This window comes from Canis lupus, chromosome 3 (genome assembly GCF_011100685.1).
Source record: "Canis lupus familiaris isolate Mischka breed German Shepherd chromosome 3, alternate assembly UU_Cfam_GSD_1.0, whole genome shotgun sequence".
Taxonomy (NCBI): Eukaryota; Metazoa; Chordata; class Mammalia; order Carnivora; family Canidae; genus Canis; species Canis lupus.
This window is the reverse complement of record NC_049224.1, coordinates 49,681,264-49,702,081: the sequence shown is the minus strand read 5'-3', so window position 1 is coordinate 49,702,081 and position 20,818 is coordinate 49,681,264. Positions and strand designations below refer to the sequence as shown.

At 40.9% G+C, this 20,818-nt stretch overlaps 1 protein-coding gene across 11 annotated transcripts in view; it reads right to left on the bottom strand.

Annotated features, from left to right (window-relative positions):
* AKAP13 (A-kinase anchoring protein 13) overlaps positions 1-20,818 on the bottom strand; it is a 321,024-nt gene that overhangs the window by 104,377 nt on the left and 195,829 nt on the right. Inside the window, exon 1 of one of the 11 annotated variants that reach the window (XM_038532769.1) lies at positions 7,076-7,875. The exons of the other annotated variants lie outside the window; for them this stretch is intronic. Coding sequence (XP_038388697.1) covers positions 7,076-7,156 — 81 coding nt within the window. The 5' untranslated portion in view covers positions 7,157-7,875. Of the gene's footprint in view, positions 1-7,075; positions 7,876-20,818 lie in introns of those variants that run through there. 11 annotated transcript variants of the gene reach the window in all.

Here is a 20,818-nt window from a genome sequence, read left to right as displayed (position 1 = left end):
TGTACATAGAATGGAATACAATTCAGCCTTTAACAGGAAGGGAACTCTGACACATGCCATGACATGGATGACCCTGCAGACATGACGCTAAGTGAAATAAGCCAGTCAGCAGAGTACAAATATTCTATGATTCCATGTATGTGAGCCAACTGGAGGAGTCAAACTCACAGACACAAAAAATAGAACAGTGGTTTCCAGGGACTAGGAGGAGGAGGAAGAGAGAAAGTAGTATTGTTTAATGGGTAGAGTGTCTCAGTTTGCAAAGATGAAAAAGTTCTGGAGATGGATGGCAGTGACAGTTGCACAACAATGTGAATATACTAAAATGCCACTTGAACTGTATACCTAAATGTGGTAAATTTTGTGTTATGTATGTATTCCCACAAAAAAAAAAAAAAAAAGAAAAAAGAAAAAAAAAGAGTGTGGCAATTAGAGATAAGCAAGCTTGTTTCGACAAAAGTGGTCAAGTGGCCCACATACTCAGAGGCAGAGCTGGAATTCTGGGCCAGATGCTACCAATCATGGTCAATGCCATTAACCAGAGGGCAGACTCCATGTGCACCGAGTGTGGAAAAAATGTCAAAACATGTATCAGCATTTTCCACCACATCCTGCATACACTGACAGCACCACCAAGCATACTGTCTTTTTGTGTGAACATATTGTTCTTACTATATAAGTAAACAGCTTAAGAGATATAAACTGGATTACAAAACATCTCCCCCATCCTTCTGCTGTTTCAGAATCTGATGTCACAGATAAATCTGCCCTAACTCTCCATCTATTCTTCAACAACCGTTTCTTTCTTACACCGAGACAATTTAAAGACCACACTATGTGGCTATCTTTGAAACATTTTCAGAGTGCTTCCTACAGGCCAGATACAAGGCCAAGCCCCTAGTATAAACATAGTAACACACCTTTTTGCCCACCCGTTAGTCTCTTTTCTAAAAGGTGACCTCTAAGACAGATTTTTCCATAAACAGATGATAAGCTGGTTCTCTGTACTAGCAACACGCTTTTTAAGCAGCTCTGAGATTGGGCCTGGCAAGATTCTGATTGTTAGCAGAATCAGAAAACGGAAAGGGAAGAAACAAGTGTTGAGATGCTAATAATTTGAGTTTAAGAGAAGAACAAAGATGATTATGAGCCCCTCTCCAGATTTTGCCCTATGGAATCTTTGCACTAGTACAAGCAAGACACAGGACTGGCAATTGACTGAATGGGTAGGATAAGGAAGAGTTCAAGACGATGCAGAAATTTTGTTTAGCAAGCAGCTAGAAGTGAAGAAGACCAACACTCTGCCATTATATCTCCACATTTGTAGAGGAAGAAGTTACCAAAAACCTTTCTGACTCTGCCCCCATTTATGATTCTTTAGCTAAAAACCACATTTAGTCCTTTGTCCATACTATCTCCATTATACCTAGATCATGGACACAACAGGGATTCAGCATCCAAAGTTCAGATGAGCTACGGTGCACATGGGACACAGGACAATGGAAGCTCCAAAGAAACACCAGGTCATCCCGGTCATTTTTCATTCTTGCTGTGAAGCCAGGGACTCCTTGTGAGCATCTAAACTGCACCCATGTTGGGTTCCCATCAGTCTGAAAATAGAGCTGTACATATTTCCAGCAGAGAGAGAACTGCCTTTTGTTTTGGGCAATGTTTCTCCTACTGTTTATATCTGAACATCCTAATAATACAAGCCCATGGTTACACCCAGCCTTCCCAGCCATTGCTCATATTTACTTCCTCTGCAACTGTCTCAGGAGATCCAGCCGGAGTTATCAAGCTGAACAAAAGGAAGCAAAAACCCACCATCCGGACATGGAAGCCAACACATGAGTCAAAATCTTTTCGGGGAATCAGACATGCTCGGCTGTCCTCAGTCCTTAGCCTCCTTACATCTTTTGTTTGATGCAATGCGGAACTGTCTTAGAGCAAGCAAACTTATGAAGGATATGTATTTCTTGGGAAAATGGCCCTAGACTCAAAGACAAGTTACTCCTTTGAGCTTTAGCTAATGAGGTCATGTGGCCTGCCTAAACATCATGGATAGGGACAGGTTGTCCTCTGTAAATAATTTCATTTAATGGGATCCCTGGGTGGCGCAGCAGTTTAGCGCCTGCCTTTGGCCCAGGGCGCGATCCTGGAGACCCGGGATCGAATCCCACGTCGGGCTCCCGGTGTATGGAGCCTGCTTCTCCCTCTGCCTATGTCTCTGCCTCTCTCTCTCTCTCTGTGTGTGTGACTATCATAAAAAATAATAATAATAATAATTTCATTTAATGCACCCATAATGTGGTTGCAAATATCATAAGCATTCACCTGACACTCTTAATTACTAGCTACAAAGTATGCTCTCAATAAACCATCAATAACAAGAAGAATCCTACTACTATTCGTAGGCAATATGTTTTTCTAGGTACCCAAAGTTATAAAATTAGTAAAAGAGAAATGGCTCTTGGACTAAAATCAGTTTACATTAGCAGTCAATTCTAGATACTGATGCCCTTCTTTTTGGTCTAGTTGTGCAATAAGTTTCAGATATGTAGTGTCCTCTGGTGTTAACAGTGGTCTCAGGAAAACTCATCACGAGTTTAGCTACTGAACTACGTTAGGTGACTTCTATTGTTTACCAACCTGTGAGTTCCCTACTAGCTTTTTGAAGGATGTCGACAAAAGTGGGCCTGTTTGTACCAAAGGGTTCCTGCTAACAATAAAATTCTTCCATATCCCTTTTTGAGCATGTGATTCAGAGTTACCAACCATTTCTTGCAGGAGCAAGAAGTTATACACGCATAGAGAGGGAGTAGTCAGGAGAATGTCATATGCTAAGGAAGAGCAATACGTATGTGTATACTGGGCTGGGGGCTGGAGGGGTAAGTGACCAAGGGATTGTTAACTTATGCCTTATTATTTAGCGAAGAATTCAGAAAGGAGGTAAGATTTCAGGGATGCTAGAGGTTGATGATGGGGATCAGCAAGAGTCGATCTAAGGACAGAGACCAACAACGTATGTAGCTTCAGGAAAAACTTAAGGGAAGGCCTTGATGCAGAAGAGCTACCATGAAAGGGACTGTACAGAACTGATAAAGAGAACAGATCGGAATGCAGCATAAGCCAAATAAAGCACAGGTACATAATCTAGGATGAGAATTGTGAAGCTAATCTGCAGTGAATTACTAGGATGCCAATGGGAAGACCTGGAGTCGTAAATGTGGAATTCCATAGTGGCAGGCCCACAATCTTAATTTTGTGTTTATTGTTATACTCTATCTCCGTGTTCATACATCAACCTTTTAGTACAGCGAATGTAGCATGAGGTGTAGGAATCCTTACTTAGAAATCTTGATAGATCAATTCATTCAATTAACAAAACTTTTTGAGCATTTAATACAAATCAGGAACATCGTTTTCAGTGTTTAGATATAGCAAACAGATGAAAAAAATTACAAGCTCATTTGTATAAAAGAGCAGACTTCCACAGATAAAAAAGTGGAGAACATACACATGATCACTTGAGAACTGAAGTGGCATATACACCCAAACATTATATTTTTTTAAAACACTAAAGGTACCAGAGTTCAAAATGAAAGATAACTGGCGAATACTTCTGAATTATTTTTAAAAAAGCATTGTGGAAAAAAAAATCTGCAAAAAATTGTGCAAAAGGAATTAATTTGTATGAGGCCATGAGTCTGCCCTAAGTGTTACAGAAAGAAATCCTGTACTGGGAAAGAAGTGATAGAGGTAGGTTCTAAGATTATTTCCAACACGAAAGTTGGAATCTAAGAGTGCCTAGGTAGTTTAGATGGTTCATCTCAGCTCAAGTCTTGATCTCAGGGCCATGAGTTCAAGCCCCACACTGGAGCCTACTTAAAAAAACAAAAAACCCCTCCCAAAATCCAAAGTCTTAGAAAAGAAACACGTATGTATTTACAAATGAAAACTGATTCACATATTCATGTAACAAAAGGCACTGTTGACTTGAAGAGGAGGTCTAGGATAGCAAGAAAAAAGCATGAGCTCTGAAAAAAATCAGATCTGGGTTTGCATCCTAGGACCTATTACACATGAGCTCTGAGACCTTTGGAAAATTATGGGCTATCCCTATCTATTTTTCCACATGTAAAATGAGACAAACTAGGAATGTAAAAATGAAATGCTTGGATCTCATATCCATCCACTTTTTCCCACTTCAGACCACAAAACCAAGTTACCATGCCTTGGGCTGCCATAATGGCAGCCTACCTCATCCACACACAGCCAGAAGATCTCTTCAAAACATTATTTGAGAAGTAATATATCCAAACAAAGCCAACTTCTCATGGCTGTCAAGGCCCTGCTTTTCTAAGTCCCATTATGACTCTTTTGATACTGCTCCTCTGCTAGGCCAGTGTGTCCCTGTCATAGTGGCTCTTCCACTGCTTCCCTGAGTACCTCGGGCCTCTGCATTTCCTGTTCATTCTCTCTGGAACACTTTCCCTTGGGCTAGCTGGCATCTTTCTATCCTCTGGGGATCATTTTTTTAAATGTTGGCACCTCAGAAACACCTTTTTATCTAAAACAGGCCTTCTGATTATTTTCTATATAGCTCACTGCTCATGCCTGTCAATTGTTTATAGTAATGCATACTTTTTCATTTCTCTCTTTAATTGTCCATCTTTGAGCAAGAAGAGGATTTTAAAGAACTGTGTACCCCTTGGACTTAGCGCTGTCACTGGCATCAAATAGGTCATTAATACCTTTTTTTTTTTTTTTTAAGATTTCATTTCCTCACGAGAGACACACAGAGAGGCAGAGACACAGGCAGAGGGAGAAGCAGGTTCCTCACAAGGAGCCCAAAGTGGGACTCAATTCCAGGACCAGGATCACGCCCTGAGCCAAAGGCAGATGAGTTCAACCACTGAGCCACTCAGGTGTCCTATTAAATGTGTGTCTCTCAATGATGTAACCTCCTCTGCCTCCAAAGGGGGGAGGGGGACATGAAACTTAGCTATCTTACTTCAAACACTAGTTTCAGGACTCCTAATGTTTACTTGTCAACAATGCCTATTTTCTGAGAAGTGAAGTTTTCTCTACTGAAACTCTTATTATACAGTTGGCAGCACAGAATAAAATATTAAAAGAATACAAATTCACTTAAAAAAATTCACTTAAAAAACTTAATTTTGGGCAGTCCAGGTGGCTCAGCGGTTTAGAGCCGCCTTCAGCCCAGGGCCTGATCCTGGAGACCCAGGATTGTGCCTTGTCGGGCTCCCTGCATGGAGTCTGCTTCTCCCTCTGCCTGTGTCTCCGCCTCTCTGTCTCTCATGAATAAATAAATAAAATCTTAAAAAAAAAAAAAAAAAAAAAGAAAAACACCTTAATTTTGTCCTTTATTAGCTGTGGCCTCGTTAAAAAAATAAAAAATCACATCTTTGTCAGTCAAGTACTTCATACTCCTCACCATGGCTCAAGAGATCTAGAGAAGCCTGACGGTCTTCATATGAACATGGAGGGGAGGGGGGGCAGGTGGTGAGCCGCTGCCTGAGCAATAAGTCTCAAATGAAACGATGTACACGGAAGTGTTTTGTTAAAACAGCATTTCTGAGCCCAATAAGCCCATGCTGATCTGGCTCCACTCATAAAGGTTTTCATGCCCAGCTAGATGGAAGAGTACTACCCATATGAGCATTATTTTAAATATTTGATATTCCCTGTGATGCCTTGACTAGGATGTTCTATACTCCCTCCCTCTTTTGCCCCCAGACAGGTAAAATCATCAAGAGTCAAGCATATAAAAGTCCTAAAAACTAGGCTCTTCTAAATATATGAGGACATAAATTTTAAAACACCACTGTGCTTTCATAGAGGTAATCCTATTTCAGAGAAACTAAAATTAATAACATCTTGGAACAAATTCAAAATGCCAAGTTCCCAAACTGCTCTCAGTCTAGGACTAGCAAGTCAGACAAGTACCTGACAGAAATTAGGAGGGATAGTGACACCACTCTACCACAAATCACGACTCCTACCTGGCTTCTCATCCAAGGTGGTATTTCACTGGCTTCTGTGTCTGGCCCTCTAGACCTGTTTCTTAGCCTTGATGGACCAATAAAAAAATCAGAAAGTCTGAAGTAATCAACTGAATTGATAAACTGATAACACAGTTCCAAAATTTCTTTACCAGGGCAATACATTACCACTCTACCTACACCCTGCTAGCTCTATACTTTCACAAGTTCAGGTATGGAGGTTTTCTTGGCAACTGTGAAGCACTTGGCTGGCTTCTAATTTCCCCTGCCTTTGCCAGAAAACTGCTAAATTTCCAAAAAGTGCTAATTGAGCCGTCCAACATTCCCAGACTTCCATCTTATGGCTGGAGGAGTCCTTACTAATTTTAGATTTCAAGGATGCCTTCTGTGAGCAATTAGCCCTTCAGTCTCCACCCCCATCCTGCTTAGACACCCAACATCACTAATGCCAAGAAAACAAATACAGCATCAACAGAGCTCATGAAAAGCAGTCAAACCAAAGCAGAAGCACCACTTCGCAACTTTAATAAATAGGTTGGAGACCCTTCCGAAGGGAACAAATGTTGTCCATCTTGCCCCTAAAGAGTTTCAAGAGACAGCAGAAAGCAACAGGTAGGAAAGATTCAGACGAAAGACAGAGAAAAGGAGACCAAGAGAAAGTGATACCCAGACAGATGGGGCTGGAGCAGGGGAGGGTGAGGGAATGGGAAGCACAAGACACAGACATCTTGGGAAAGAGCAACTCTGAAGGCAAATTTCTCCCATTGTGATTTTCAAGAGTATGAGTTCTTTTGAGCCTTAGAATGCATTTTAAAGCAAGCAAAATGACATTTCAAAAGTAAGTATGGCTCACTACTGATTCTTAAGCCCTCCATACTCTGTTCAGGTATTCTAACAACCTTAAAATCACCAATCTCACCCCTCCACCTTCTACTTTTCACACAACTTCTCAGCCTTTCTCCCAGTACAGGGCAGCCAGGGATTCAGTTACTGGATGCAGAGAGATAAAGGAACTTGAGAGCTTCGGGATTCTGAAGTGTGGCCCTTACCTTCAGCAACACCACATCCACAGTCCTGTCCACCTTGGAGATGTCACATAGGCTGTAGCGCCTCTTGTGCCGTTCATACATTTTTGTTCAAATTGCACTCCCCCAAGTCCAGAGTTTAAAATTTCTCACGCTGAGCTGGAGATCTGTGCCTTCTAGACTCTCCTCTCTATAAAACCCTCAAAGGGTCCAAAATTGATTAAAAAGAAACTGAGTGGAATCCAATTTCTTGAACTGATGACGGAGGACTTTCTGGCAACTTCAGAGCACTAGAATAATAATTTGTAATTCATAATATAAACAATAGTGCCTCACGATGCTATACTTTATGTAGATCTTGAGTGAAAGAGAAGCACACAGCATTTCCATCACTGGCGATAACTCCAGTAGAAAAATTATTAATGAGCCGGCTAAGCATAATGGCTGACACACGTGGGGGAAAAACCCAAGGCAGGCAATAAAAATCCAGTATGTACTTTGTCAGGAAAAGCAAAAGAGAGAAAAAGGTAAGACAACTCTATTTCAAAGGGATTGCACAAAAACATCCTCATTCTCTCATTAAATTCTGTTCTTGTTTAAAAAAAATAATAATAACAAGGAAAATCAATTTTTCCTTTACAGGAAAATAAAAAAAAAATAGCAGATGCTTGGAGATTCTGTTCAAAGTAGAGTCTTTAGCGTCAGCCTCTTGCTCGCTAGGCAGTAGGGCTTGGTTCTGACTTCAGTTGAAAATCTCTAATGACAGCAGAGAAAAAGGAGAAAAGAAAGACCACTCCTCCTGCGCTACTCCCTCCTCCCTCCTTGGGCGCTGGCTCTTTCCTTACCCCAGCCCCCCTTTCCCTCACCCTCAGGAACGTCACTACTTGCCCTTTTAGCTCCAGACCAGCAGCCTTGGAGGTTTGAAAACCTAATTGCAGTGGGAACATGATTCATCCACAGACAGAGAAGAGAAAAACAAGGCTTCCTTTTCCAACCCACTTCCTCCTCCTCCTCCTCCTCCTCCTCCTCCCCTCCTCCTCATACTGTCCCCTATGAAAAAGGCTCTGTCAGGCATTGCAAGATGCAACTCGAACGCTATGATGTCGGAACAGTACGATAATAAAAGGGGGAAGATGTCATCCTAAACAACACGACCAAGTACAATATACTTATCTATTCCACGAAGTACAGAAAATTGAAACTACCCAAGGCGTACACCACAGCTCCCTGCCAAATGCAAACCAATGATTTAATATGAGAAAAATGTCAGCCAAGTATTTCAGGGCTATGTCTCTAGGATCCACAAGTGGCTCCCAAAGTACCTGACTCGGTGTAAAAATCATCACGAGTTCATCTGTTTGCTTTTTTTTTTTGAGGCGGGGTGAGTGGGGAGAAAGTGAGTGATAGAGGGGTTTTAAAGGATACTAAGAGAAAAAGAGTGGAATGAATGGGCATTCACGGGGATACTGTTTCTGAGTGAGGAGGGTCACCTAAGCCAAACCACTTATGCTGGGATGGCTTCCCCCCTCAGGGCTTCACGTGCACTCTCTGTCACCTCATTTTTGCTGAGACCTAGCCCCACCCTGTGCAACAGCCTCAGGGCACCTATTGGAGAATTCATCCTCTTACTGCAGACACTCTCTCACTTAGTTCATAAGGGTTCTAGGAAAGAGTGGAGAGAGGCAAGAATAAGATCTTCTGGAAGCATGACGCGGCCACCATTTTCCTCTAGGGGCCGGGAGAGTCCTTAGCCAGACCTGGTGTATGAATGAGGAGGGGATTCAAATACCACAGGGAAAGGAGGAAGAGAGATTGAGCACTTAAATCTCTGTCAGCACTGCCAACAGAGTTGGTGACAAGGTTTCTCAGGAGTTTATAGAAGGGGTGTAGAAGGTCTGATGAGTCACCATTTCCTCAGGCCAGGCGTTCACGTTGCTAACCAGCTCAAAGGAGGGAAATGCAGTAAACCCTACAAGCAAGCGAGTGTTGTCCTCACCTATTACCATACTGCAACCCCAGCTGTGCCCAACGCAGAAGCCCCGATCCCCACTCCTCACTGTGTCAAGCAGGGCACGCAAAGTGGACAGGCTCCCCTCCCTACATGCGCCCCAGTGAGCCCAGGCTCTGTGATGTCACCAACACCAATGGTGAAACAGATGCTGCTTTTCATTTTCACTAGAGTAAGGATGGAAAACAGTAGAAACATGATGATTAGAGAGATTAAAAAGTTGTAAATAAAGTTCTTGCTCAGACTTACCGAAAAGGGTGGGAACCTGGCCAGGGCTTTACAAATACTTTGAGACTCTGTGATCCAGAGCACAAATCGGAAGACCCTTCAGGCTTTAGTGTATGAGAACACTGCTAGATTATCACCTTTTCTGGGTGAACTTTCATCAAGCTATAATTTAGAGGGGCACCCCCCCCCCGCCCCAGCTTCTTTCCATATGAACACAAAGCCAGCTCCCCTCTGTCCTCCACTTGGTTTATTCCTCCTGCCACTCCCTTCTGTTTTAATTAGAATCAAATGTTTCCTGCTTCCAAGGTTCCCAGGCATCTCTCAAGGGATCAGAAATGCTTTAGTCACCATACAGCCTTCCATTCCCAACCTCGTCTAAGTACTTACTGCCTTAAATGCAGATAATCTATATTGCTTTGACAGATATTTTGTGCCTTGCAGTGAAGGCGAACAAATTACAAGGTCTCTGTCCTCAAGAGGTTTATATCATTCGAGAGAAACCGGTTTCAAAATAATGTAATTGTCTGAAATGTTTTGAGACTTACAGACTATTATAGACTACCCTGTTTATTTCTGACCATCTGATGACTCTGTGCCAGAGGCTGGAAATCTAGGTTTCCTACTCCTGCGCACATAAGTAAACCTACTACAAAGATTTGGAGTTGTCCTTACGTATTCTGTTACTCCTTGTAGAACAAACACTCTGGGTAGGGAACAAATACTCTGGGTGGGGGGAAAAAAAGAGTCTGTTTTGCTTTCCCCTCTGGATCTGTTCAGCACTTTCCACAGAAGACAGGATCTGCAGTCCTGTGCTTTGGCTGCTGCTGTGACAATTCCAAGTTTTTATCAAAAACATCTGGAACCACTGACCAGTTATTCTGTTAGGATTTTGAAACGCAACAACCAATCATTTTATATACAAACCAGAGCTGAGAGCTATGAATTTTTGTTTTGAGAAAATTCTCCCTCTCCTTTAATTTTGGCAACTTGTACTAAAATATGTTTATTATTTACAGCCTCTTACCATAGTAGTTATTTACAAGATTAACTGTATCTCCCTTTTATGTCCTCCATCCCACTCTATCTGCAAAAGGAGTCCCAAATTCTTTAACAGAAGCAACCAGTGCTTTTACTCTTTTCACACGACAGGCCCAACATATGTTCTTAAGGATTCCAGAAGATGAAGTAAAAAAATATTTTATGAATTTTAATTCAACTATAGCATTTCTGTTCATGAATTAAATCTTCTTTTGATTTACTTAATTATAAGATCTAACACCTTATCCAAATTACTGAAGCAATTCTCATGGGTCAGCTCTATTGGGCTCCTTTTGTTGAGTTAAAGAGACCAGTCTCAAGCACCAGACAAGTTTCTGAATTAGGACACCACCTAGTGGGGATGCTAAAGACCCAAAGAGAACACCAAAAGCCAATAAGCACTGTGGGCAAAGGGAGGAGGTGAGTCTACTTCTACTAAGCATTTTTTCCTAGAACCCCAAAGTAAACATAAAGCAGCAGCAAGTGACTGGGTACTGGCTAATTGCCCTCCTCCCTCAATGATCAATTCAGTCTCTGCAGTGAAAACGAGGTACCAGGATGAAAATCAAGGGTTCTTTCTATTCCTAGGTGTGCTACACTCTTAATGGGCAATGTGGGATAATGAGTTGGACTCTGGAAAACTATAGGGGATGGGTTCTATATGAAGTTCCTTCTCAACTGGATATGGTCAGTCTGAGACTAAGAAATCTTTATCATCTGCCGTATAGCTTATAGGATGTGGGTAGATGCAGAGGAGAAAGAAAAAGGAATTGAGAAATTCTTTCAAAACTGGTGGTAGAAAATATGTTGTGTATTCTTGCGTCACTATGTTTTCCTCCTCCACTTTTCACATGAAATCAGAAGGAAGGAAAGGTCTACCACAGTTAATTTTCATTTATCTGTGATTAACTTAAAAACAGTGAGTCACCCAGATTTACCTGTTTGTTGGCAGCAAAATTTGCCAGAATACAAAATAAAACACTTCACCTCCACTTGGGCAATTCTTGTCTGCTTGGAATTACAGACTCCTTCACGTATGATGATTGATTACTTGGGACGAGAAAAAAGGAAATGATTTACAATGGCTACAAAAGCACTGTTTCCATTTGCGATTTCCTTTTTAATTTCAACTGAGGTGTCTGAGAGCAATACTGGTCCAGGAGAGGAGGCCTACTGTCCTCGTCCCCTAGTCATTTCTTTGACCCACAGATTTGGAGGTTCCAAAGGCTGAAAAAGGCAGAGGAGAAGAGGAAGGCCTGGCAGATACCCACCAACTGTTCTGGTTCATTTGGAAGAGGGTAGAAGCAAAGCAGTGCGTCTCTTTTAACCCCTTCTTGCCTTCGCAAGAAGAAACCAGAGGACCATTTGGCTAGTAGCAGTAAATGATGTGAGCATGATAACAATGACAAAAAGAAATTAAGATGAAAGCATATAAGAAAAATAACAACAAAGCTTTAAAAATGTCTCTTCACACACTTTTGCTTGTCCTGGGAAACAGGTCTCATGGAACAAGTTCACAAATGTTAAAATTTTACTAAAACTGCCAACAGCATGGTGAAATAAAAGCAGTGGGGAGAGGAGAAAGATGGCAGAATCATAATGTGGGGTGGAAAAGTAGTGACATGCCAGTTTCTTCTGGGGCAAGATTTATTGGTAACAACGTGTACTGAGTCCTTGCTGTTTTCTAAGTGCTTCCATGGGTATAATCTCATTTATTCCTCATCAAAAGCTATATGGTTAGCATCTACTTTGCAGCTGAGGAAGAGGTGCGTTCAGAATTGCAGTCAGTTGTACAGGGTCATACAGCTAAGAACACAAGTCTCCTTTAAACTCAATTCTGTAAATCTTCTTTCTTTTCATTACACATCTTATTTTGCCTTGAGTAGTCCCTCAACGTTAAAAGCATAAAACTTGGAATTTGTAACTCTATCAATATTCTCAGACTTGATTCTATAAAAATGCCAAAGGATAGAATAATTCTTCTTCTCTCAAGAAAAATGACAAATGGTTCCTAATTTTAGAAGGTACAGGTGGAAAGTGTTATCATTAAACAGACTCGACTTCTTTGTCAACATTCTAATACTGAACATTCCCTTTCAACAGCTTCTTACTCCAATAATGTATTACAAAAATCAGAATGAATGCATCCACTGCAGAGACTAAAAAGGTTTCTAAATACTGATGACTGCGAGTCAGGCCTTCTTCAAAATGAATGGAGCTACTAATCCTAGTTTCTCTCCTTGGGACAAACATTAGCTATCTTGAGGCAGCATTTTAAATATTTGAGGATACCCATCATGACTCACCACCCTCCTCTTTAGAGCTTCTCTCCTGGATCACAGTTCCCACAACTGCAGGCAATGAGGCACCTGACCAATGGCTGTCTGTCCTCCCTGTGACCATATAACCTGGGGTGATTAAGATCAATCTGGCCATCTTCACATGAATACCACTCTACTAGAAGGATATATGCCTCTGATGAAACACACTCACTTCCTGTACCTTTTTTGTTGGACTCAAAACAGGGCTTGCTTCTCTATACTATATAATAAATGTTCCATACTATATCTTGTGATTTTAGTCTTTTTAGAGATTTTATTTATTTATTAATGAGAAACACACAGAGAGAGGCAAAGACAGAGGCAGAGGGAGAAGCAGGCTCCCTGTGGGGAGCCCAATGCGTCACTAGATCACAGGACCCTGGAATCACGACCTGAGCCAAAGGCAGATGCTCAACCACTAAAAGCCACTCAGGCATCCCTAACTTTCTGATTTTATGTAAAAACCCACTTTACATCTTTCCTTTCTATGTTCTCATTTATCATTTTAGCCTAAAAACAGCATCTGGAATCTAGATTCTGTCATTGAAATAACAGCTATCCCTCCAAACTTACTATCATCCATAAACCTGAAGGGCAAGGCTAACCATGAAGGCCCCAAGGTATGTCACTAAAAGCCTCCCTCGGAAGGATGGCAATGCATCAACTAGCACTCCTGGGAAACTGCTATTCCATCAGCTACAAAGCCCATGGAACCCTGAGTGCCATTTCTTCATCTTCTTTACTATATGGAACAATCTGTAACATCTCTTGATGAAAATGAATCATACTAGATGGATGGCATTCTCTAGTTCAGACAGTCCAGTGACCCTCTCAAAAGGAGAACTGAGACACAATCCATGCAGCATACTATTTGATAATCACCATCCCTGTGTGCTCATGCACTATATTTGAAACCAGATCCCAAAGACAGTCCTTTCTGATCAACTATAAATCATATTCACTGTTATTTCTGAATCTTCTAGCAACATTTTTAGCATGATCATTATGACTATTATCACATAAAACACTACATCACTGACAAAATGAAACAAGAGCTACTCTAACTTTCTTCCTAATGGTATAAACTATTTCTCACGTGCAAAAATCTTACCAACTTCATAATCCTACAACTGCAAACTTTTAGTTGAGTAAAATAACTGTAAGTAATAGCACCTCTTTTTCTCCCCAAAGCATTAATAGTAAAAACGATATGCTCCCTCCACATTTTCTTAATCTTCAACATACTATACTATTAAATATTAAAGATCATTCAAATACACTTTTCATATTTCCTCCAAAAAATTTATATATACATTTATAAGCATGAGGTTCAGACTAAATTTCTGGTCATAACCGCTATTTCAGATAATAAGCTAGACTGTGAAAAATATTTTTTATCACTTAAATAATTTTTTTTAAAGATTTACTTATCTATTTGAGGGGCAGATGCAAAGGGAGAAGAAACTCTAAGCAGACTCCCCACTGAGTGTAGAGCTTAAGTTGGGGCTCCATTTTTACAACCCTGAAATCATGACCTGAGCTGAAATAAGAGTCGGACACATAACCAACTGCACCACCCAGGTATTCCATCACTTAAATGATTTTGAAGCAACTTCACTGAGGTATAATTGACATACAATAAATTATCCCTACTTAAGTATATCAAATATTGTATAAACATTTAATTTTTCAATAGAATTTTCAAATTTTTCCAAAGAATGTGACTTTAGGATACATTAGTATTTTAAAAACATGGAATGCTCAGAATGCTAAAAATGGCAAATTTAGTATCAGTAACAACTAAGAAATTTCACGTGGAAAATCCACTATATTGTTGTGATTGTATATGTCACATGTCACTGACCTAAACCTTCAACCCACTTTTCAGGAAGTGAAGTGAATGAGATCTATTTACTTAACGCCCCTGCTTGGCACTGAGGCCACAGCAGCAGATGAGACATTAAAGACTTAGGATAATGTGTGAGAAGTGTTGGGACAGAGGGTCACGGGGCACTATGAGAACACATGCCTGGAGAGGTATCATGCTCCAACTGCCAGCACAGGTCTACTGCAGAGATGCTGACAGAGAAGCAGGCACTAACTAGGTGGGACGTGTGCATATGCAGCTGCGGGGAGGGAGCCCCAGGACGGAGAGCCAAACAGATATTCTGGGCACAGGTTCTGACAGAGGACTGAGCACAAAGGCCCAGAGGTGAGAAACAGCAAGCGACAAAGGACAAGGCCCGAGCAGCAGAAAAAGGCTGGTGCCAGATGAGCACGCTTAGAGAAGTCTGAATCACTCCAACAAGAAAAAGCCACTGGAAGGTTGTTAGCTCGAGAAAGGCACGATCGGTTCTGCAGTTCAAAAGTATCATTTTTCTAGAGCATGCTCAATAGATAGGAGGGAAAAGATGAGAGAAGCAGGGAGATTGGTCACAAAGCTGTCATGGACGCTGGAAGAGAGAAGGAAGGAAGTCTGAATTGAAGTGATGAACGAACATGGAGACCTAGAAAGGAAAATGGGAGTCACTGGGTGGAGAATGAGGAGGAAAGGTGTGGTCTGACTAGGATTATGCCCTGGGCAACCACACAGAAGGTGGAATGGAGCACAAGGAGGAGGTAGGGAGAGAGGAGATGGTGAGTTGGTTTTAGATGCAGAGAATCCAAGGATCTTAGAACCATCCAAGCAGAGTGCCCTCGTAAGCAGGCAAGCAGGTGCGTCCAGAGCCCAGGAGAATGGCAGGGACCCGGCTTTCAGATTTGGGAATCCATACACAGACAGGGCATCGGAGACACTAAAAGAAGGAAACACTTCATAGGAAGAACGGTAAACAGTGTCAAGTGTTATAAAAAAGGTCAAGTAAGTAAGAGATTTGGATTTTGCCAATCTGGTAAAATTGGTAGGGGCAGTTCTGGGGTAGCAGAGTGATGAGAGCTGGATTTAAATATCCTACCATTTCACAAAAGGGAACATTTAGGCTCTGCCTACATACTCAATTTTTCCTAGCTATCTCTTAAGATGCTTTACTTATTGCAGAAAGTATCTTAGTGAGTCTTTCTATCATGGTTGCTATAGGGTTGCTAACCTAGTAATAAATACTTTAGATTGTAAAAAAATTTCTGAGAGTAAATGAAGCATTAACAGAGAAAAAGGGCCATTAACAAAAAAGTGAGTTCTATGCAACATGTATGACTGTTCTTTTGTGTACTTTCAATTCTTTCCAAGAACTTCTGTCATAAAGACCAGAAGAGAACAGAACACTTGAGTGCACACGTTGCTATTTTGGTTAAGAATATGGACAAGTGCTTCATAACAGCTAGAGGAGGGAAGCAGGGTGGACAGTGTTTTGGCAAGGAAATGGAAAAATTACGGAATAGCCAATAAGTAAGAAACTCCCTTTCCATATGAACATCTATGGAAGTAAGAACAAACCTCATTCTATAAAACAAAGGCATTGAGATCAAGGGAAACAACACTGACATTTACTGACCAGAATTTCCTAATGGGATTTTGTCATCACTAGCATGTCATGGCCAGTTAGTAATGAATTAGTGAATATTAACAAAATTTATTTATCCCTTCAACAAATATTTAAATGCCTGCTGTAGTTGTGCTCTGGAAGGTGTTATGAGCTATAATATAAAGATGGATGAGACATTCCTGAGACCTCAAGGAAGGGGCAACAGCATGGAATAAAAACATGAGACAGCATGGGTAGTACAAATAAAAGGCAGAATCGTAGTAAAGGAATGAGGATCTCTGGATGAACTGATTAACTAAAAAATTCCATGAAGGCAGGCGTTGCCTTTAAAGAGTTTGAGTGAGGGTACAGATGTTGATGAATAGCAGGTATGACGGAGAATTAGCCAAACTTTCTAGTTCCATGCATCAAATCCTGTAGGGAAGTGCTGTAACATCAGCCTGAGAAAGCATTAAACACCTAGATTATAAAAGCATATGATGTCATGCCAAAAAGTCCAGACTCTATACAGAGGCCAGTGGGAGCCAGCAAGGACTTTGGAGCAGAGAAGCTGTATGACTTTTGCTGTAATTCAGGAAGATACTACAAGTCTTTGGCCTCATCAAACCTAATCTCCCTCATCTGGATATCATACCACTCACTCCATGGTTTCATCCAGTCTTACTGACTACTACTTCCCAGGATAGGTATACAGTTGGTCTCTTAAGGTTCCACAATTAGGACATGGTTCTTCCTACCTCAATGCTCCCTGGCTCTTATAGAACAGTTGTGGCTTATAGAATTCCCTATCTCGTCACTCCACCTCAGCCAAAATATACCCCTGAAATCCTACTTTCCTAATTAGGGAATATCTCTGCCTACTCAAACCCACCTTAAAACTCTATCCTTTGAACTCTGATAGTCTTGTACTCTGATGGGCTCATTTTCCAGTGTTCTGCCCTCTATTGTTATTCCTTGATGCTTACTTTGACTGTGAGTAAATGGTGAGTTCCTTAAGGGCAACAGGTGCTTCAGTTTCTCCTACAGAGTGTAAAAATGACACCAGACACCCAAAAGCTGGATGACTGATTATGTGCTTATTTATTACCACTGTCATAATCCTCAGACTTTTCCAACGGCTGATCAGTTTATTTATTAAACAATGAGAGAACAAACATTTTGCCAGTGTTAACATACAGAAGAGGTAGGTAGTCTAAAGGAGTTTCTGAATTTAAAGGATAAAAGCTTTGGTCAGACATGAAAACAATGCTCAAACAATGCTCAAAAGAACCATTCCCTCCACCTCAGGAAAATTTTGCATCCCACATAAAATTCAAACGTATTACTTTAGGAAATTACTCAACTTACTCTTATTTTTCACTTCACGGCAAAAAGAATAGCCCTAATATAGTCACTCAGTCAGAAAAGCCAAGAAATGATTCAGCTTCCCATGGAAGACTTCCCTCATCCCTCAAGGCAAACACACACCACCATACAATCATGCCTTCCAAAAAATATAGAGGTATAACTTGCTCTTTTTATCAATTGTCCAAAAAGACTTTTGTCTTTTTGTCAAAGGGAAAAGAGAAAAAATCCTTCAAGGAAAAAAGAAATCCCCTACTATTTAATACTACTGCCAGGTCAATTTTGGCATTTGCTCATTCCCAAAAGAATAAATCTGGTTTTGCTCATTGAGAGACTACTATTTGGAGCTTGTATTTGATAATCTTATTCAACTAAAACAGGTATTTTGATGTTCTGCACATTTTTAAGGAAATACAGCATACTGTTTACCTCAAATGAAATTGTGAGAATTTGTTTCGGAAGAGATGTTAGCACAAAAATATGTTTTGGGGTGGGAGTGGGTACGGATATAGCCCTTTACTGAGATACATATAGGCCAAGATGTCCCCTATAGTACATGACAGGAAGTGAAGGGTGGACAGCTGGCTAGTGACTCCAACACAATGGTCAAGAAGATAAACCCTATAGCGAGACTATCTCGGGCATGCTAAGTAACTTTTTTTTATGAGAGAGAGAGAGAGAGAGAGAGGCAGAGACACAGGCAGAGGGAGAAGCAGGCTCCATGCACCGGGAGCCCGACGTGGGACTCGATCCCGGGTCTCCAGGATCGCGCCCCGGGCCAAAGGCAGGCGCCAAACCACTGCGCCACCCAGGGATCCCCGCTAAGTAACTTTTCTGTTCCTTAGTTTCTCACCTGTACAGTAAGGGCAAAATCCACCAGGACAAAGCATGAAAGAAAAATGCCGCTATGAGGAATAAATGAATTGATACATGTAAAGTATATTCTAAGTGCCTGTGGCCTGAGTACTGTTCGTTGCTGTAATATTTTATTATTATCAATACATTTTTGTCTTATTTAGAAAGAAAAAAAGAAAGAGGTATTGAAGGCAGCATACAAGGCAAAACCAAGTAACTGAAATATTCTGACTCAAGCTAGAAATTAAAGACCAAAACACCTTTGCTTTGAATCAGATCACCATGTTCCCTCTGAAGGTATCTGTATCCTGGGACAAGAAAGGAGAGAGAGGGAAAAGTCTTCTCTTCTCTGTTAAGTGGAGAAGGCAGGGGGCCTCCCCAGAAGCTAAGACCAAAGAAGCTACTGAACTTCTCAAATGTCTTGCTGTTTTATGGAGAAGCAGCTCTTTAAAAAGGCCCAGATAGGACTGGGAACTCAGACGAAAGAGTTATTAGCCTTGGGGGGGAGGGGGGGGAAGAAAAAGAAAAATGCTCTTTATCTGAGGCAAAGGGAAAGGAGTAAGGAAAGGCAGATATTTATAGATTTTTCCTGGCTAACCCCCAAGTGCCTAATTTGGACAGAATTTATAGTATCCCTGAACAATCCCCACCCAGAAGGCTGAAATACCAGAGTGACCCGCTGGGATAAAGAACATTTGGCTTTAAGAGGTGACTCTGGGAGAGAAGACCAGCATAATGACAGCTTCTCTAGCCTTTTCTCTCACCTATTCTTGTAAGACTCTTCTACTGCAGCCACACAAGTCAACTTACTGTCTTGTGTTCAGACTAGACTTTATACCTGGCTGACTCTGCATCCTTGATCCTGCCCTCATAGTCTTCCCCATCTCTGCAAAACCGGTCAAGTCTTTAACTCCTTCCTATGTGATCACCTTCATGATGCTTCCACCAAGTACTTCAGTCAAAAAGCTTGACTCTATCAGAACTGTGTTAGCTCTCCTACCATACTGAAAGCATCCATCGATTATCACACTAATCTGGGTACCTGCTCTACAAGTCACTTGGAGCAAGACCTCTCTATTTCTTGGATTTCCTATAGATTCCTGGCCTTAGCAATCAACAAATAGTTCCTACAGGAATAAGTAAGCATATATATCTCTGTCTGAAGAAAATATTTCAAGCAAGGCAATGCATTTCTCAGATCACACTGGTATAGGCAATATAGACTCAAGCTACTTTTATTCATAAATTTAAATAATTCATGAATTTCTGATATGGAGATAAGCACGAGAAAAAGTATCTACTCTGCTCTCCACCAACAAATGGCATATTTGTTTGTCCTGTCAATAAAAAGGACATATCAGAAATTAATCAGCAAGTAGAATACCTTCCCTGTCTACCCTGAATGGCTTTTTGAAATATAAACTGCAGTTGAGGTAGGTTTTGCAAGGCCATTCTTGAGATCTGACTAAATATACATTGATTTTTATTTGTTCATAATTAACAACAGACTGAGATAATCCAGTACCTTTCTAAATATACAGATGTCTCTTTCTGGAATTAATATAAATGTTTTTAACACAAACCTTGAAAAAAGGAAACTGTTTCCAGTGAAACTTTAAAAAACACATACTCTTCACAAAACGGTGAATTATTAAAGACTAAGTTTCACGGAAGCATTTAATACTTTCTTCAATGATGTGCATATGTTCAAAGTGTGTGTTTAATGGCTCAGAAGACTGCATCACACTGACGAGCCGTTGGCTATGCCAAGGAAAATACAACTAACAAATCAGGCTACTGTGGAGATAGTTTTAAGTATCATTGGGGCTACTTCACTGAGCTTCCAGCACAGTGGAAGTGAAAGGACACAGAGGAGGCCTTTGCCTCGTCCCTCCAACTTGCCACATGTAAAGTGCCCAATGAGGATGCTATAAGAACAAGCATTAGTGGTCTTCCAAAGAGCACAGCCTTAGTTAATATGGCTTATCGCTTACGTCTTTCATACAAGTGCAGTTTTTCAAGGTCTGAAGAAGCTTTGCTCTTTTCTGTTTCATGAAAAAAGCAATTTATCCAAAGTTTACATAGATAAGAGTTCTTGGTTCAATCCTCAGTACTCATATTAATGGGTTATCAATGAGGAACTTCCTCTTCTCTACCTGATTTTTAGTTGCAACTCCTACCACCATGATTAAATCAGTTTTTAGCCTTGCTAACAAAACTTAAAAGCTCCAAATATTACTTGCTATGGAAGTAAGAAATAGGATTTTTTTTTTTTTAGGGGGTAAAGATTTTATGTATTTGAGACAGCAAACAACAGAGAGAGAGAGCGAGCATAAGCAAGGAAGGGACAGAAGGAGAAGCAGGGCTGCTGAGCCCGATGCGGAGTCTCATTCCCAGGACCCTGAAATCATGACCTGAGCTGAAGGCAGATGCTAATGGACTGAGCCACCAGGCGCCCCAAATAATAGATTTTAAAGGAAAGGGAATGACT